General features: G+C 41.3%; 1 protein-coding gene across 2 annotated transcripts in view; it reads left to right on the top strand.

Moving 5' to 3' along the window:
• Window positions 1–18,287, top strand: part of LOC134038969 (nucleus accumbens-associated protein 2) — a 136,543-nt gene that overhangs the window by 69,478 nt on the left and 48,778 nt on the right. The window contains exons 2-3 of one of the 2 annotated variants that reach the window (XM_062484711.1): window positions 8,504–8,688; window positions 10,239–10,985. In XM_062484711.1, coding sequence (XP_062340695.1) covers window positions 8,577–8,688; window positions 10,239–10,985 — 859 coding nt within the window. In that variant the 5' untranslated portion in view covers window positions 8,504–8,576. Of the gene's footprint in view, window positions 1–8,503; window positions 8,689–10,238; window positions 10,989–18,287 lie in introns of both variants that reach the window. The other variant, XM_062484710.1, reaches the window with a different exon arrangement.

The following is an 18,287-nucleotide window of genomic DNA, read 5'->3' as shown; positions in this document are numbered from 1 at the left end:
ACCAAAAATGAACATTGTGTAATAAACGCCCCCCAGAAATACAGTAGGAGTAGCATGTCCTGAAATACCTAGTAGCAGCATGTCATTTTAATGAACATTCTCTTGTGTTGCACTAGGGGTCCACTCAGGGCGCCGTATAAGGGGGAAAAGTTAGGACGATTGTAAGGGCCCCTGACTGACAGGGGCCCCAAAAAATAGGCAAAAAGTAATATAAAATTATATTATATAAACCATCACCGAGTATATAATACATTTAAAATATAATAATACAATGAATGATCTCTTTTTTTGACTTGTGTTTGGCAATAAAGGTTAAATATCCCTATTGACCAAAAAGTAAACATCCATATTGACCGACCATCCCCCTGTATCTGCATGAAATGGTTTGATCCTGCCTTAGCGCACTTATCGGTGACGGTGTTTAGTTGCAGTCATTAGTGATGGGAAGTTCGGATCATTTTACTGATTTGGTTCTTTGAATCTCGTTCAGTAAAATGAACGAATCTTTTTTCGAGTCATTCGTTCATTTCAATTGGGGGGGGGGGGGGGGGGGCTATCCGTCCACTGCAAACACGTATCATATTCTCATGTAGGTTAGTGCATGACATGTGCACCAGCAGATACTATTTTAAAATAAATTCCTGCATAAAAATAATGTATCATGACAGTTTGTATGATTTGGTCATTTATTATCACACTAGCATTTAATTATCACGGCAAACAATTACACTGCACTAAACTGTAAGTGTAAATGTAAAGTGAAAATAACAAAACAGTCAGTATGATGACTTGAGCGAATATCATTCACGTTTTACTGAAACAGCGGCCACGCGAAAGGGAATGAGGAAACTGTTTCCTGTACTAAAAAATACAATGCAGGTCACATGAAAAATTATCCAAAGACTCGTAGAAAGACCAAGTCGGGAAATGAACGAATCGTTCCCTCTAGTGTTTCCTCTAGCTACCACTACAGAGCCTATGCAGGTGGAGAAACTGACCTCGGTAAGTTGTGCTAAGCTAGCCTAGCTGCTGTTGCTAGCCAAACTTAAGGGGATTGTTTTAATGCGCCGGAAATGAAAAACGTTTCCTTTGACATCAAGTTTAGGGTGTGGCATTGAAGACAGCGACACACCACACAAGCTTGAGTTTAAATACATTATTTAATGTGAAATTACTTACTGTACATGCAAGTCTTGAATTACTTAAATGTATGATGCTGCCAGTAGCCTACTGTGCGCAACAGTCTTACTACATTTATGCACGTTGTATTTATGCGTCGTTGCTAACGTGTGCTGACGTTGTGACGTTGGGCACTGATTCCCTTTGGCGACAAAAGGCACTTTTTGCCACAAAAACGGGGGGGGGGGGGGGCACTTTCAATTTTTGCCATGGGGCCCGAAATTCCTGGCGGCGCCCCTGGGTCCACTGTTAGCTAAATACGTTTCAAATATCACATCAACATACCTTACTTAGCAAATTACTCTAGAGACTAGCTGTTAGTCGGCATTAGAAGGGAAGCTTACAAAAAAATAGCCAGAAAACGAATAGCAGTCTAGCCCAGTGGTTCTCAACCCTGGTCCTCAAGTACCCCCTGTCCTGCATGTTTTAGATGTTTCCCTGCTCCGACACACCTGATTCAAATGAATGGGTCGTTATCTAGTTATACAGAAGCCTGCTAACGACCATTCATTTGAATCAGGTGTGTCAGAACAGGGAAACATCTAAAACATGCAGGACAAGGGGGTACTTGAGGACCAGGGTTGAGAACCACTGGTCTAGCCTATTGCTAACGCCTGTCTAGATTATCTATTGAAAGAACTGGAGAAGCAGGTGCTCTTGCGTTAGCAAGCTAAACTAGTTTACAGGCTACAGTAGGTAGTTGTCAGGAATATTAATCTATCAAGCATTGCACAGTCAGTCGGTGAACAAGTTTAAGAAAGCTTTATTGCTTGCGGCCGGCCCACAAGGAGACAAAAACATCACACGCGATTGTGCTACAAAGTTTGTCTGCTAGCATGTTGCGCTAGCTACCTATTTAAGCAGCCCCACTCTTTACAGTCATTGGTTAAGACAAAGGCATGCAAATGTCCCATGGCTCTTCTTCATTGGCTCCCTTGCATAGACCTGGCGCGCGTGTGTGCGTGCGTGTTTACATGTGTGCGTGTTTACGACATCAACCCTGATTGAAACACAACAACAGGATCTCTGGTCCTGGGGTCGTAAACTCCTTCACATAGGTGTCAACAAATGGTCACCAGACCTTGCGACTCCACCTATAGTCCTTGTCACAAAGTATCTCCTTAAAACAACCACACCAACCCCCTTCTTCTAAGTCCTCAACCCCAAGATAAGGGTCCTGTATGTTTACCCAGAGTTCAGATTTGGGGTTAGGCCTCTCTTTGCACCCAAGGAAAACCTCACACAGAATCATTCTTATACAGGATAAATGTGTTACATCTTCAATTTTTCCAACAGTAGTCTAGGTGTTTTCGCTATGTAGCTGTTCTTGCATTCCTTGCAAATCAGCGTTAATAAAAAGCAGATGAGATAGAGCTAGCTAGTCTAACTAACATTGACATTTGCTTGTTGCTTAATCAGTGATTTAGAAGACGGTACAGTTCAAACTGTCTAAGAACATTTAATGTAACGAACTAACACGTTAGCATGGTCGCGCAGCTAGCCTAGAATACCGTATTTCTTTGATTAAACGTCGCCCTCAAATAAACGCCGCCCTCGAATAAACGGTGCACCAAAAATTAACAATGTGTAATACATTTAAGTTTAATTAAAGAAATACAGTAATTAAGAAAAAATTATAACAATTGGCGACGCCGAGGGGCCCCCAAATAAATTCTGCTTAAGGCCCCATAAAGGCTTGGGCCGGCCCTGTGCAGAGCACAGAGACTTCAAACGGGGCTAGAATCTCTTGTCTGTACACTTTAGACATTGAAACAACTTCAGGATCTGAATATTTATAACAAGTGATTGTTATTGAAACTCTATAGCATCAAAGTGGTTGGCAGGGCCGTGAAATCACAATGACAGGTTTTGTGTAATACCAACCTTTTTTTTCAGACCGCTGGAACAAATGTAATCATAGAACGTTAATCAACTGATAACCATCTAAACAAAATAGGGAGTGTTTTTTTCATGTTGTTGAAGCATGCATCATGTTTATCTTGTGCTTTATGAATTTTAAGTACAAGGATTGACCTGGGCCATCTGGTCAATACTCATATACATATTCAAATATGTCTGCCCTAGCTACTACTCATAAGCAGTTCCAGGGCACTAGCCTATCTAGTAACTGCTGTATTTAAATTTTCCAAAGACACTTTGATGTTGTGTTAGTAATGGCTTGATAGGGTTCGTTGTAAAGAAAGTTCAAATCATAAATCTCTTCCTCAGAAACAAACACATCACACACTGTCATAATTTATAGTAAAGTATCGTATGTAAACACCCCTTGTTAATAAGAAAGAACCAGTCTGAAGACTATGATGTGAACATACATTATGTGATTACGTAATCAGTTACACATTGTTGTTATTATTATTAAATGTGTGTATGTATTTGATGTGTGGTCTCTGTGTGTACTATTATGTTCATGATTGCCTGAATGAGTGCAATTTTTGTGCATGTGCATTTGAGGGTGAACAGTGCGAGGTGCAGTGCCGTCCTGTGTGCCTGACTCAACATATTCCTGCCTCTTCCATCCCTGCCTTCTTCTTTGCTCCTCCCTCTCTCTGCTCCAGCTGGCACGTACATGCATGTCTGTAGACTCTGTACCCAGCATGCCTCACTCTAGCAGTGGAGGGGTGAGTGTGCAATGCAGCTCCTGTGTGCCTTAATGGGCCAAAAGACAGAGAGCATCTCAGCAGGGTAAACATGGTTTAAAGAGAGGGATTGGAGGGGCTTGAATGGGGAAGGGGGTCAGGTGAGTGAGTGTGTGAGAGAGAGAGAATTTAAGGCTTCCGTATTTGCTGGCTATCTGAAAGAGATATTGATAGACAGACAGGAGCAGGGATGAGTCGCTGGCAAGATAGTCAGTGCAGGTAACAAATGGACATAGGTTGTATTGCAGTGTATGTTTTGGGTGTGAAGTTTATGTGTGTGTTTAGGACATCAGGCTGTGGAGTGTCTGATATTGTTTTTGTATTTTGTTTTGCAAGTTAGTGTTTCCATGCAATTATGGAGCACAGTGTGAGAAAGAGAGAGAGAACAAGAACAAATTGATATAAATTGTACACATTTCATACATTCTTTATTTATTCATTAATATGTTAAAATAAACTACCAGTTTACATTCAGTCATTTAGCAGACGCTCTTATCCAGAGCGACTTACAATAAGTACAGGGGACATTCCCCCGAGTCAAGTAGGGTGAAGTGCCTTGCCCAAGGACACAACATCATTTGACATGGCCGGAATCTAACCAGCAACCTTCTGATTAATATCCCCATTCCCGAACCGCTCAGCCATCTGATTCCCTTTTTTTTACAGTGACCCCCACCACAGACACATACTCACAACTCTCAAAATCACACATTTGTGTATGTTACAGTTTCTTTATGTTCCCAGTTCCCTCTCCCTGGGCTTTTTTCTGTCACGTCAAAAGGGAGATTTCATAGTCTGACTGGGCTACTTTCAGCTGTCCTTCCATTTAATAAAAGTAGAATAAGCACCATTCCACCTTATTCTCTCCTTCCCTCCTTCATACATTCCTATTTTATTCAGTCTGACCTTTCTTCTGTGTACAGCCTATCTGTCCAAAAGGGTTAGAGGTCTCTGTACTTGTACTTGTCCTCAAATAACTTTCTCTGTCTTGTTCACCCCCCCGTACCGCGCTCTCTCGCAATTTTCCCTAGTCTGTCTCTGTAACTGTAGCCTGTGTTTTTCTTGCTCCTTCCCTCACTCACTCCCGCCCTGCGATGTATAGATGGCTCATTGATTGACACACTGAGCCACCCAGCCCTTTCATCATTGATGCTCCCAGCTCTCTTTCTATCCAGCTGCAGCAGTAACACTTGTTGAATACAACATTGAATCAGACAGAGCAAGACAGACAAAGGGAGAGAGAGAGAAGTATAAAGAGTACGAGAGAGAGAGAAGAGAAACTGAGAAATGAGATACATATGGAACAGGTAGAAAAAAAGATAAATAAAGAGAGGGAAAGAGATGGAAGAGATGCTTAGAAACAGAGAAAGTGACACTTGGAGAAGGCATCAGGGTGTTTTTTTCTCTCTCTTCTCTCTTCTTTTCTGGAACTGTCTGTCTGCATTTTGAGAGCTTCATGGTGTGACCTTGATACTTCGTGAATCTCCTTTCCAAAGAACTGGCTTGTACAGGTCAGAACTATCTGGAGTTTGTGTGGGGAGAGTGGGAGGGTGAAGGAAGATGGTTATGGGTTCATTCAGGATCTCTGTGTGTATGTTGTTTTTGTATGTGCATGCCAGTGTGTGTGTCGGCTCAGTTTAGTCTTAGTGATTGTGTAACACTGTGTAACTGTGGCTAGTGTGTGCAGTCATGTCTGTATGAGGTATATATGAAGGGGGTGTGGGAAATGTTTTTTTTGTTTATATTCCTGGAAGCCGTTTTGCGGCATTGCTCAATAATAAAACTGGCGTGTGTCGATAGACAGTAAACAACATAGATAAGGTTCAGGGAAGGAGGTGTGCAAATACTGTATGTCTGGGGTCCAGAAAGGCTAGTGGACTGTGGCTTTGTCATAGGAGCTAACATTTAGTTGCTAGCAGGCACTTCAAAATGACTTTTTGTATAAACTTTACAGTGAATATATCCAAATATCTGGTTTACTGGGTACAGGTCGGTGGCGGCTGGTGACAAAAGAAATTTGGGAGGACAGGAGGAAAACCGACCCACTGCGTCATGTTAATTTACACTAGTTGGCTACTTATCTCTACTTTCTTATGTTCAAATTATGTTATGTTCTTATGTTCAAATGTGGCAATAATCCAACTAGCAACCTAATGCAAATTTACTATACAACTAATGTAAGGTAATGCACCCAAATTTGATACCCATCTTCCATAAGTAACAAATATCATATTATCATATATCGTATTACAACATAAAGGATATGTACACTCACTGGTCACTTTATTAGGTACACCTATTCAATTGCTTGTTAACTCAAATAGCTAATCAGCCAGTCACATGGCAGCTCATGCACGTCTACATGCATTTAGGCATGTAGACGTGGTCAAGACAACTTGCTGAAGTTCAAGCTGAGCATCAGAATGGGGAGGAAAGGGGATTTAAGTGACTTTGAACGTGGCATGGTTGTTGGTGCCAGATGGTCTGGTCTGAGTATTTCAGAAACTGCTGATCTACTGGGATTTTCACGCACAACCATCTCTAGGGTTTACAGAGAATGGTCCGAAAAAGAAAATATCCAGTGAGCGGAAGTTGTGTGGACGAAAATGCCTTGTTGATGTCGGAGGAGAATGGGCAGAATGGTTCGAGATGATAGAAAGGAAACAGTAACTCAAATAACCACTTGTTACAACCAAGGTATGCAGAATACAATTTCTGAACGCACAACACGTCGAACCTTGAAACAGATGGGCTACAGCAGCAGAAGACCACACCAGGTGCCTCTCCTGACAGCTAAGAACAGGAAACTGAGGCTACACTTCGCACAGGCTCACCAAAATTGGACAATAGAAGATTGTAAAAACATTGCCTGGTCTGATGAGTCTCGATTTCAGCTGCGACATTCAGATGGTAGGGTCAGAATTTGGCGTAAACAACATTTAGTCATTTAGCAGACGCTCTTATCCAGAGCGACTTACAGTAAGTACAGGGACATTCCCCCCGAGGCAAGTAGGGTGAAGTGCCTTGCCCAAGGACACAACGTCATTTGGCACGGCCAGGAATCGAACCGGTAACCTTCAGATTACTAGCCCGACTCGCTAACCGCTCAGCCACCTGACTTCCAACATGAAAGCATGGATCCCGAGTCAGGTGGGAGTCAGGTGGCTGAGCAGTGGCTGAGCAGTTAGGGAATCGGGCTAGTAATCTAAAGGTTGCCAGTTTGATTCCCGGCCGTGCCAAATGACATTGTGTCCTTGGGCAAGGCACTTCACCCTACTGACCTTGGGGGAATGTCCCTGTACTTACTGTAAGTCGCTCTGGATAAGAGCGTCTGCTAAATGACTAAATGTAAATGATCCATCCTGCCTGGTGGTGCTAGTGTAATGGTGTGGGGGCTATTTTCTTAGAACACTTTGGGCACCTTAGTACCAATTGAGCATCGTTTAAACTCAACAGCTTCCCTGAATATTGTTGCTGACCATGTCCATCCCTTTATGTCACAGTGCAGGATAATGCACCATGTCACAAAGCTCAAATCATCTCTAACTGGTTTCTTGAACATGACAATAAGTTCACTGTACTCCAATGGCCTCCACAGTCACCAGATCTCTATCCAATAAAGCACCTTTGGGATGTGGTAGAACAGGAGATTTGCATCATGGATGTGCAGCCAACAAATCTGCAGCAACTGTGTGATGCTATCATGTCAATATGGACCAAAATCTCTGAGGAATGTATCCAACACCTTGTTGAAAGTATGCCACGAAGAATTAAGGCAGTTCTGAGGGCAAAAGGGGGTACAATCCGGTACTAGCGAGGTGTACCTAATAAAGTGGCCAGTGAGTGTATATAATCTGTGGAGTTGGTCATCCAGCAGTCTTGATCCTTTATTTTGCTGCGTAATCCAAACTGTGGACAACAAATAATCTACAAATGGTTCTTCCCCATCCCACTCCCCTACCACTTTAACACCAGTTCGCCACACTCACGGTACAGTAGCCTACAGTGGTTGAGAATTCAAGATGAAATTATAATTGGACAAACACAATGTCAATATTGCATTCTGGTTGTTGAATGGTAAGTGAGGATGTCCTCCCTTGGAACATTATTTTACGTGTTTTGGCCAATAACAGATTAGCATGAAAAAAAGAAAATACATTCAATTGATTTGAGAGCAGAAGCCCGTCTTCCCCTGCCCCCCACTACCACTTCACCCGGCCCTTTCCCCTCTACCTGCAAGTTTCTGTTTTTTTAATCAGAATTTCAACACACACAAAAAATCCAAAGACAAATGATTGAATAAATCATATTAAGAATTGGAAATGGGTTATTTCAACCAATATCTCTTTTTTATATTTTGATTTCCCTCTTGCCTTTAAAAAATAGAGTAGGAGCAACCTTCTCTGTCTCTATGGACCAGCCTCCACTGGTACATTTTAGATTGGTTTAGAATTGGTACTGAAGGAAATAAATGTTATCCTTTTTTCTTTGTTTCTCTGTATATATAATTATTTATAGCTCCTAGCTTACTAGCAATTGACTCAATTTATTTATATTGATATTGAGCTGTTGATCAAAAATGTTCAGATTTTTACAAAGGACTTTGACTTGTTATGCTTTTACAGTATACAAAAATCTAATTCTTCATCTCTTTCTCTCCTCACCAGATGCCCTCCTCACCAACCGTGTCTACCGTGATTTGAAGCCCCTTCCTTCTCTTCCTCTTACTCCACCTCTGTCATGTCCCAGCTTCTTCAAGTGGAGATCTCCAACTTCGGCACCACGGTGCTGGGCTCTCTCAACGAACAGCGTCTCCTGGGCCATTACTGCGATGTTTCCATCCTAGTTAAAGGTCAGCTAAAGAAACAAAGACACTTTTGTTGTTGTTGTTAACCTTATCCTTAACGTTTTTCTGTTGATCCTGGTCAACTTCTGTCTTTCACTGCCAAGTATGACTCTGGATGTTTCTGGTCAAAGTTCAATCCACCAGGAAGACTGACTATTTGACCCAGCACTGTTGTGAAAATGTGATTGGGATTTTGAGATATATTCTGCATTGTTGTAAATCTATAGGATGAGAACAATTTCTCTATTTCTTGTATACACTATAGGGTGTTTCTAGAGTATGTGGTGCTAAAATCGGGTACCATGAAAAACAAAAATAGTGATTTTTCTCATCTTGAAATGGAGAAGAATGCTTGAGCTGCACAGTAAAACTGTTTGCCAAATAGTTGCCTCATCTCCGTTATTGGTCCGGTTTTTGTCTGATGTTTGTCTATTGTTATATTGAAAATAAACACCCCATATTCATCCTATATCCAACTGTCATCACTCGCTACACGCTACCACATCGCAAATGGCCCACATTTGTCTATAGGTGGCGCTACAGGCCAAAATAAGTCCAAAATGTATGACAATTGTTTTACATGCCTTATTTCTCATAGTGAACAAGTCCCAGGTACCCATATGGTCCACCATGATGGATTTTCTTGCACAGTAAAAATTTGGGAAAACCTACAAAGGTCTTCTCTTGAACCGTAGGTCCAATTGACTTGACATTTGGTAGACGTGTGGAATTGATGTCTTTCAATTTTTTGCTTAGCAAACGTTAATACAGTACAAAATGGTTTAAAGGTGCACATTTATGTAAATGTACACATTGTCTCAATATCCATATGTCCCAAAAATCTAATGCCATTTTGACTGATGATTTTTCTAACCTAACAGACTTCGAGATGGCATTACTCTATAGTACTGTGCAAAATGTCACTTTGGTATGTCAAAACATGACTGATGTTTGAACTTGGGCCAAATCTGACTCAAGCTAACAATGCTAGCCATAGGAGAAACTTTCTTTTTCATACAGAAACTGAACAGCAAACTAAGCAGCAGTTTGAATAGGTCACTTGGCAAAGAAGTTGGGTTTGAAAGTGAAGGGTCAGAGATTCAAATCCTGCCACAATATTTGGATTCTGCCAGAAATGCATGTTATTAGGATTCCTCAATCAGGAGGGTTAAACCCCAACCCTCTACTGTGATATTTTTTTACTTGGGCCAAACCTGACTCTAGCTAACAATACTAGCCGTTGGGAGAAACTTTCTTTTTCACGCAGAAACAGAACTTCAAACTAAGCAGCAGCAGCTGTAAGAAAGTTGGTGAAAATGCTGTCAGTTAGATGATTGAATCCAGCCATATCCATAATTTTTTATTAGGATTCTGCCAGAAAGACGGGCATAATTTTTTAGGATTACTAAAATCCTTAGTTTTACCCCAACCCTCTACTGATATTTTTTCAATAATTTGCCATTTTGAGGAGGAAACCGTAGTGCTGCTGGCAGCAATATTTTACTTTTGAATTCTGAAATCATGATTTCTTATCAATTTCTTCTCCTTCTCTCCAGGCCAGGTTTTCAAGGCTCACAGGGCAGTTTTGGCTGCCAGCAGCCTGTATTTCCGCGATCTCTTCAGCAGCTCCTCCAAGACCCAGTTTGAGCTTCCTTCCTCTGTCACCCCCGCCTGCTTTGAGCAGATCCTTTCTTTCTGCTACACCGGCAAGCTGACCATGGCTGCTAGTGAGCAACTTGTGGTCATGTACACAGCCGGCTACCTACAGATACAGCACATTGTGGAGAAGGGGATGGACCTGATGTTTAAAGCGAATTCTCCTCACTGTGATTCCCAGACAGCTGGTTCCTTAGAGGAAACAGGCTCAGAACCGCAAAGTCCCAGTAATAACGGTAACAATAATTCAGCTGCTGCCGTTTTGGGACCACAGGGCTGGTCGCCTTTGCTCGGTGCCAGGAAGATCAAGCAAGAAGGACCAGACGCAACTCCTTTAGGACTGTCCATCATGTCCCATCAGAAAAGGGGGAGTTCCTCATCTAGTGAGCTGGCAGGAAGGTTGGCGAGAGCAAGTTCACTGTTCTACACGGCAGCAGGCGGGACCACCTTCTTCCCAGGAATGCCGTCATATCCACTTGGAGGGGGGGCCGGGGCTGAGAGGTCCAGCCCAGGGGCATCCAGCCTGCCCATGACGGACAGCCCAACGTCATATCATAATGAGGATGAGGAGTTTGAGGAGGAGCAGTTTGATGGAATCACAGAAGATGCCTATAGTCATCTGTATGGGCGATCAGCAAACCCCTATGGTAGTAAGTATTATTGTTTATGCAAGGATTTCCTTGTTTATGGACAGCCTTATATTATTTTTGCACTGTAGCCCAGTTTCCCAGACATGGATTAAGCATAGTCCAAAGGTTTAATCCATGTCTGGGAAACTGGGTGAATGTCTTAAAAGTAAAGTCATTAAAGGAATTAAAGGTATAGTGTTATTCAATTTGTTGTGAAACAATATTTTGGGGTGAAATTCTGTAAACAGAGAATCTAAGATAATTGATCATACATAATACATATAAACCCCTCAAAAAAAGTTCGGAAACGTTATTTCTGTCGATTATTCCTCCCCTTCAATAATACCAATTGGTATTGTATTTTATATCGTTGGAAAGCCTGATTAGTCACCTTTACAACGAGGTACAACGTGTAAGGCAACACAGCTAACCGTGTGGGTAGCGGCCCAAAAAAATGTGCCAAAATCTTCTGTTGGTATTCACTCTCGTTTTGAGCTTCAAGTGGGATCAGCTTGGGCGTGCTGTATGTGCCAGAGTGACCAACGCAAACATGTTGGCTGACTTGCGATAAACCCTGGTTGAGGAATGGGATGCCATCCCACAGCAGTGTGTGACCAGCCTGGTGACCAGCATGAGGAGGTGCCAAGCTGTTGTGGCTGCGTATGGATCTTCCACACGCTACTGAGGTCCCTGACAGTGTAAAATGAATAAAGTGTAAAAATGGCCAATATGTGTTGTTTTTTCCTTATTACTGTGGGAGAGTGCAATTATCCAATCCACCAAGCAACTCAAAACGAGAGTGAATACCAACAGAAGAATATTGCAGGGGATTTTGGCAACATTTTTTGGGCCGCTACCCACACGGTTAGTTGTGTTGCTCATTATATATGTATAAACGTTTTGGTTTTCACGTACACTTTTGAGCAGACGTGAGAATGTGCGGACCGTCCGCAAAGTCTTGTCTGGCTCTGTAACGTGGCAAATTCTGACTGAAAAGTGCCGAAACTCACCAAACATTACAAAATAAAGTTTCCAATACAGTTACTGTCATACGTCTATAACGTTGACTATTCAAAAAACATAAAAATAAAAGTTTGATCATTAATGTGGATGATTCACATCAAAATGCCAAAACCCAAACGGGAAATGCTAAATAGGCTAGCCTACTGTTTAATCCGCCACCACTTAATAACTTCTGTTAAACTTGAGGGTGTCAAACGAATGACAAAATCACTCAGGAAATGCATGTCACAATAACCCTATAGCTGCCATGCTGTTACGATGCGCCATCACTCGTTTCTTAATTTAGAGTTTTACATCGGACCATTTCTTCTTAATTTCTGCCGTGGTCCGGTTCTCCAAACAACCCACAGAATTTACGGCCCTATAATAATAATTTGAATTGTATTTGTAATGCACTTTATATTTAGCTAAATGCTAAATGCTTCAGGTTAAAAACAAGAAATGGCGCAAATGACAGTTTTCCACTCCGCCGACTTTCTTTTGTTGCTATTGCAACAACAAGTACCTCTACAAAATCTACTATGTGTGCCAAAATAATATATCCTGACAAGCCGTGCTGATCAATTTGATCTATAAGGCCAGCATGCGATCTCTGACACGACTAATGTCTTCCATCATCTACCGAATCTAGGTGTCCCTATCTGCTTTCGATCTTGTGCAGCTGTGTTGGTCTGAAGATAACCACGCCCCTCTCGTTTGCATGTGAGACTGGAAATAAATACAGCACCAAAATAAATGTGGTGCTCGGAAATATATGTGACGTTAGGAAATAAAAGTAAAAAAAAAAGAATAAATGTGGCATTAGGAAATAGTCCCATTAAATAAATAAATGTTGTTTTTTCAAAAACGTCATTTTGAAATAAATAAATGTATTTATTTATTGATGTCGGTAAATGGATTCAGCTATATAATTATATAATGCTATATTTATATATTTATTGCCATCTTTTTTTTTATATCAGAAAATATTTAATATTTATTTATGTATGTATTTATCAATTTATTTACCTATTTATTTATTTAATTTTGACTAACTCGGCATTCCATACTTTGTAGCCTATTCCAGCCGGGAATATAATGTTACATATTTTACAATCTTTTCACAAATCTTTTTTAATGAACAATTTAACCAAAGATTTACTTTCTAGTTAAGACGAGAAGTGCCAAGCCAGTTTTACCTACTTATAGCACAGATAGCCGATCAAATGACTGCCCAGTGTTCAGACAGGGACACTGAGGATTAAAGGGGCCAAAACTAAATAAATAATTAAATGGCTAATAAATAAATAAATAATTATATAATAAATTTAATAAAGTGAGACACTAAATATAAAAATGTTAGATGTACTTGTGTGTAGGCTATATATATAGATTTACGTCTTCATTTGTTCAGATTTATTTATTTATACTTTCATTTATCCATGGTGTAATTTGCTGCAGCAAAATAAATCTGTCGTCACCCGTCACCAAGTCAGGGGGCGGGTTAAAGCCTCTGATTGGTGGTTCAACCTGAATCGACTGCTTTTGACTAATTCAAGATTGCAGCACCTAGTGCGGATTCAATGAATGAAATATGGTCGAAATGTTGGCTGTAGCTGAAGAGATGGAGGCAACTGCCAATTCACTTTTTTTATTACATCATATTTACATTTAGTCATTTAGCAGTCGCTCTTATCCAGAGCGACTTACAGTAAGTACAGGGACATTCCCCCCGAGGCAAGTAGGGTGAAGTGCCTTGCCCAAGGACACAACGTCATTTTGCACGGCCGGGGAATCGAACTGGCAACCTTCAGATTACTAGCCCGATTCCCTAACTGCTCAGCCACCTGACTCCTGACTATTGAGAGCTTCGCTGAAATTATAGCAATAATATCAGCCCTGACCGGTGTTGGGTGTAGTCGAACTACTTTTGTTAGGTAACGAGTAACTTAACGCGTTACTTATTTAATTGAATGAATCCGTTACTAGTTTGTTGTTCAAACAAGTAACGTGTTACTTAATTTAGTCTTTTGGTTGCGAGCCCTCAGCATGTAGCTAAAATTCTAGGAAAGTTGAGTCTACTTTTCACTAGGTACCTACGAAAACATCTTAATCTGCTAGACAAGTGGGTTCCCCTACGTTCTTTTGGTGAGCAGTCTCACAAGCCCAATTTACCCGGCGTCATGGAGCCGATCAGCTAAATAGTTATTTAAGACTTGCATGTACAGTAGGCCTACATAATGTCACATTAAATAATGTATTTGAACTCAAGCTTGTGTGATGCGTCGCTGTATCGTTGCAGTGGTTTAGGTTTAGGATTATGTTACAGTGAGTAAAATAGTCTGGTTCAGTCAGACACCCACTCCTCGACCCTCGGCTTGAGGCAACGGCCCCGGTGGATGTAGGTGGTATTGCATTTCCGGTTAGGCACCCGGCTCGTCCGGTTAGGCACCCGGCTCGTTTTTATTCTATTCTATTCCCGTCAACATATCCAAAACGATCTCCCCAATAATTTTTGTTCGATTCTCGAACCTGGCTCATACTACTAACTTTTTCATAGAATCATTTTTCCTGATTTTTGCTAAATTTGCATTTACATTTAGTCATTTAGCAGACGCTCTTATCCAGAGCGACTTACAGTAAGTACAGGGACATTCCCCCCGGAGGCAAGTAGGGTGAAGTGCCTTGCCCAAGGACACAACTTCATTTGGCACGGCCGGGAATCGAACAAACAACCTTCTGATTACTAGCCCGATTCCCTAACCGCTCAGCCACCTGACTCCCAAATTTGAAACCAATACGAGTGTACGAGCACAAAAGGGAACATTATTAGACGATCGCTGATTTACCTGAGCTCAATGAGCACAAGGAGAAAGGGCTTGATAATCTACAGTTGCCTGCATTTGCTGTAGCCAATTTTACAAATGGTTGCACACATACATGATGGTTGTTTGTAGTTTATTTACGGTATTTTAACTAGATTTAACCATTTTAAATGAACGTTATTATGTTCATGGCATGACAAACGTAATTATAGCCAAATATAATAAGTGATATCGTGGAATGTTAAGGCGTCATTATAGATTGTTGCCGTCTTCTGGAGCCGCAATATTGTTATGGTTATGTCACGTTATGCCAGTGGGGTGGGGTGGGGGGGGGGGTGCTGGTTGTGTATTGCATGCCGCACTATCTTATCAAAATGACAGTTCTCTCTACAGTCAGAGCTCGCACAAGAAGGTGGAACGTAAAGGCCGAATTATGGACTGCATTTATTTAATTATTCAGTCTGACGACTTTTGGCCTGAGACTTGACACCTTTTCGTTTGAGTCTGACACTTGAGTCTGAGATCTGAGGATGTCATAAAATGAACACCGTACACCAAGCAGGCTCAACCAGTCGATCAAGCTCTCTTTGATCCAGAGGGATCCTCTATGGGATCACTCTGCAGCCTCAATAGGGGTGTGCGATACTGCAAAATGTGGTATCGATCCGATTCCAAGTAAATACAGGGCCAGTATTGCCAATACCAATACCGATACTTTTTACTTCGAAAAGTAGTTTATCTACTTTCGTGTCGGGGAAAGCAAAGCCTCATAATTTATGAAGTGAATGCATCATCAATATGAAAATGTGTTTAAATTTTCATGATCATTGAATGATTTTGTGATTTTTGCTTTAGTTAATTGCTCATGATTATGATCATAAGAAAACAGGACAAAGAGTTTTGTCATGTTACTGCACGTACACGCCGGCAACAACTCACAGCCTAGCAGGGGAGGGGCAAAGTGAGCTTGAGCAAAGTTAGAGGAGCGGTGTTAGCACAACCACCATGATGTAAAGGGGGTTGTGTACTGAATGTAGAGAAGAGAAATTTAAACTTAGGTATCGATCTCATCACGCCAGTATCAATCAATACTGATACCAACGTTGGTATCGATACTATCGATAGCCTACTTTAGATCGATTCGCCCATCCCTACCATCTCGCCGAGGATCGTGAATACATTTTCATTGATGTCTTTGTCAGTCAGGGCCAGAGTTGGGTAACGTTACTTTTTAAAGTAACTAATTACAGTTACTAGTTACATTCCTTGTAAAGTAACTAGTTACGTTACTTAGTTACTTGCTGTAGAGAGTAAGGCGTTAAGTTACTTTTGCGTTACATTGAGAAAAGTATTTTATTCTTAATTAACCTTGGTCACTCTTATGCCCAGAAGGCACATTTAATGGGTTGACCTCAGCATTAGCACATATTGCACTGAATATTCAGTGTCACTCGCATATAACATGATCAATCCTCATTATACAGCAAGACGGATCAAGGTAATAATCCACCATAATGAAAAGCAATATTTGTATGAAGTTCTTGAATCAAGAAACTCTTTAACCCTTGTGCTGCCTTCGGGTCACATGACCCAAAGGTTCATAACGAACCATTGTTGTGTTTACCCAATTTTACCCAATACAAAAACAAAAAAAATAATTTTCTTTTAACCTTTGCAATGTGTCTGAGACAGCCCAACGGTTAAAAGAAAATGCTTCACGTTGTTTTTGTATACGGTAAAGTTGTCGCAATACGACGGTGGGTCACAATGACTGATGGGTCAGAATAACCCGAAGATAACACAAGGGTTCATCAATAAATTATGTTGTAAAATGCCAGACAGAAGTCTAGTAGTTAGCTAGCTCTACAATTGACCAGGGCTAGGTTTGAATCTAGGAGCAAAACGTAGCTAAGCTATACCTAGGTATATGGTAGCAAAATGGTGTTCACTTCACTTATGTACTGAATCCATAGATTTCTATATTAATAGACACAGCTACTTCTGTCTGATGGCGTCCCCATTCATTTCTATGAAAAGTGCTCAGTGGCTCAGTGAGGCAAGCGAGAGCGCGAAATGGACTGCGCCATCTTTCCAGTTCCGGCTCGTCCGGTCTTGTGCAGAAGAGTGGCTTGCCTTTTTCCTAGCTCTGAGACTCGTGCACGCTTGCAACTAGTTGTACACGTCATACTTTGCGACAACCAGTCGCGAGCGTGTGAGCTAAGGCATTGCAGTGGCAGAATGGGGTACAAGTCCGATCAAGAAGCAGGTAGTGAACTTTATGAAAATCAATGTTATAAGTAGTATTCCTTTCACTTGGTTTTTAGAAATATAGGCCTATTCTAGATGGACATACATTCCACATACGACTCAGACTCACCAAATATACGTTGTTCTTTTTGCTTTGTGTTTTTAGTATGACTGCTTAAGCATTGTGTCGGATTAAAGAAACTGTAAACTTTAATATCTGGCTCCGTCGTTGTTCTAGCTCGGCAAAGCAAGCTAAATTAAATAAGCCTATGAAAATGTTACTATTATAATGATGACGAGTGTTGCTTTACTATTACTAGCTTACAGTTATTGTTAATGCCATCATTGTGGTTTTAACTGGCATATAGGGTGAACAGACGTCCTCTTTTACCCAGACATGTCCTCTTTTCGAGACATAAAAAATGCGTCCGGCAGGGGTTCCAAAATTGTCTGGGATTTTGCCTAGTCGGATATTTGTGTTTCTCTTGGTCTTTCACAAACTATTACGTCCTTACAAGTTTTGGAAAGGGTATCTCCCTTAAGGCCGAAATATACTACTCTGTTTTCACAGAGACGGACACAGGGAACGCCCTCTCCGAGCCCCTCGGAGAGTTCTACGTTCACCTCCTGATTTTCCTGACTATCCATCAGCTAGTCGGTCATTTTACGGATACCCCATGGCTGTGATTGGTCCGCAATTGGTTCCACACACAAAGACGTCATGTGGCAGGCTTCAAAAACGTTGCTCCACCTACTTTTCTGGCGGTGAATTGTTTTCAGCACCCACAGCCTTTCGGAGTACTATAAATTCAACGAATCCGTCCGACTCCGTCCATCTGTCCGTAACGGAGTTGGAGTAGTATAATTCGGACAAAACGCTGTCAAACCAAACGGCGTCAGAAAAACCTCTGTCATTCTCAGACAAAATGCCGTCAAACCAAATGCCGTCAGCCAGCTAATTTAATCATTTTAAAACAATATTTTGTGATAATGTTCGCAATACGTAACGCTAGCCGCAATGCTAATTTCCGCTATGTTAAACACTATTGACTAAAACCGAAGTTCAATGTAAGTTAGCCTATTAATATAAACAGATTACAATATTCTCCGACCAGCGGTGGCGCTAATCCCTCGGCTACACCTGAAAAGAGGGGCCTGAGGAGAGAGTTCCGGGCCTTCTCGTTTGGTTTGACGTCGTTTGAGTCTGAGATCTGAGGATGTACTAAGGATGTCATTCAATGACAGA

The sequence above is a fragment of the Osmerus eperlanus genome, chromosome 18, assembly GCF_963692335.1.
Source record: "Osmerus eperlanus chromosome 18, fOsmEpe2.1, whole genome shotgun sequence".
NCBI classification, from domain to species: Eukaryota; Metazoa; Chordata; class Actinopteri; order Osmeriformes; family Osmeridae; genus Osmerus; species Osmerus eperlanus.
Note: the sequence above shows the minus strand (reverse complement) of the source record. Positions and strands in the feature narration are given on the sequence as shown.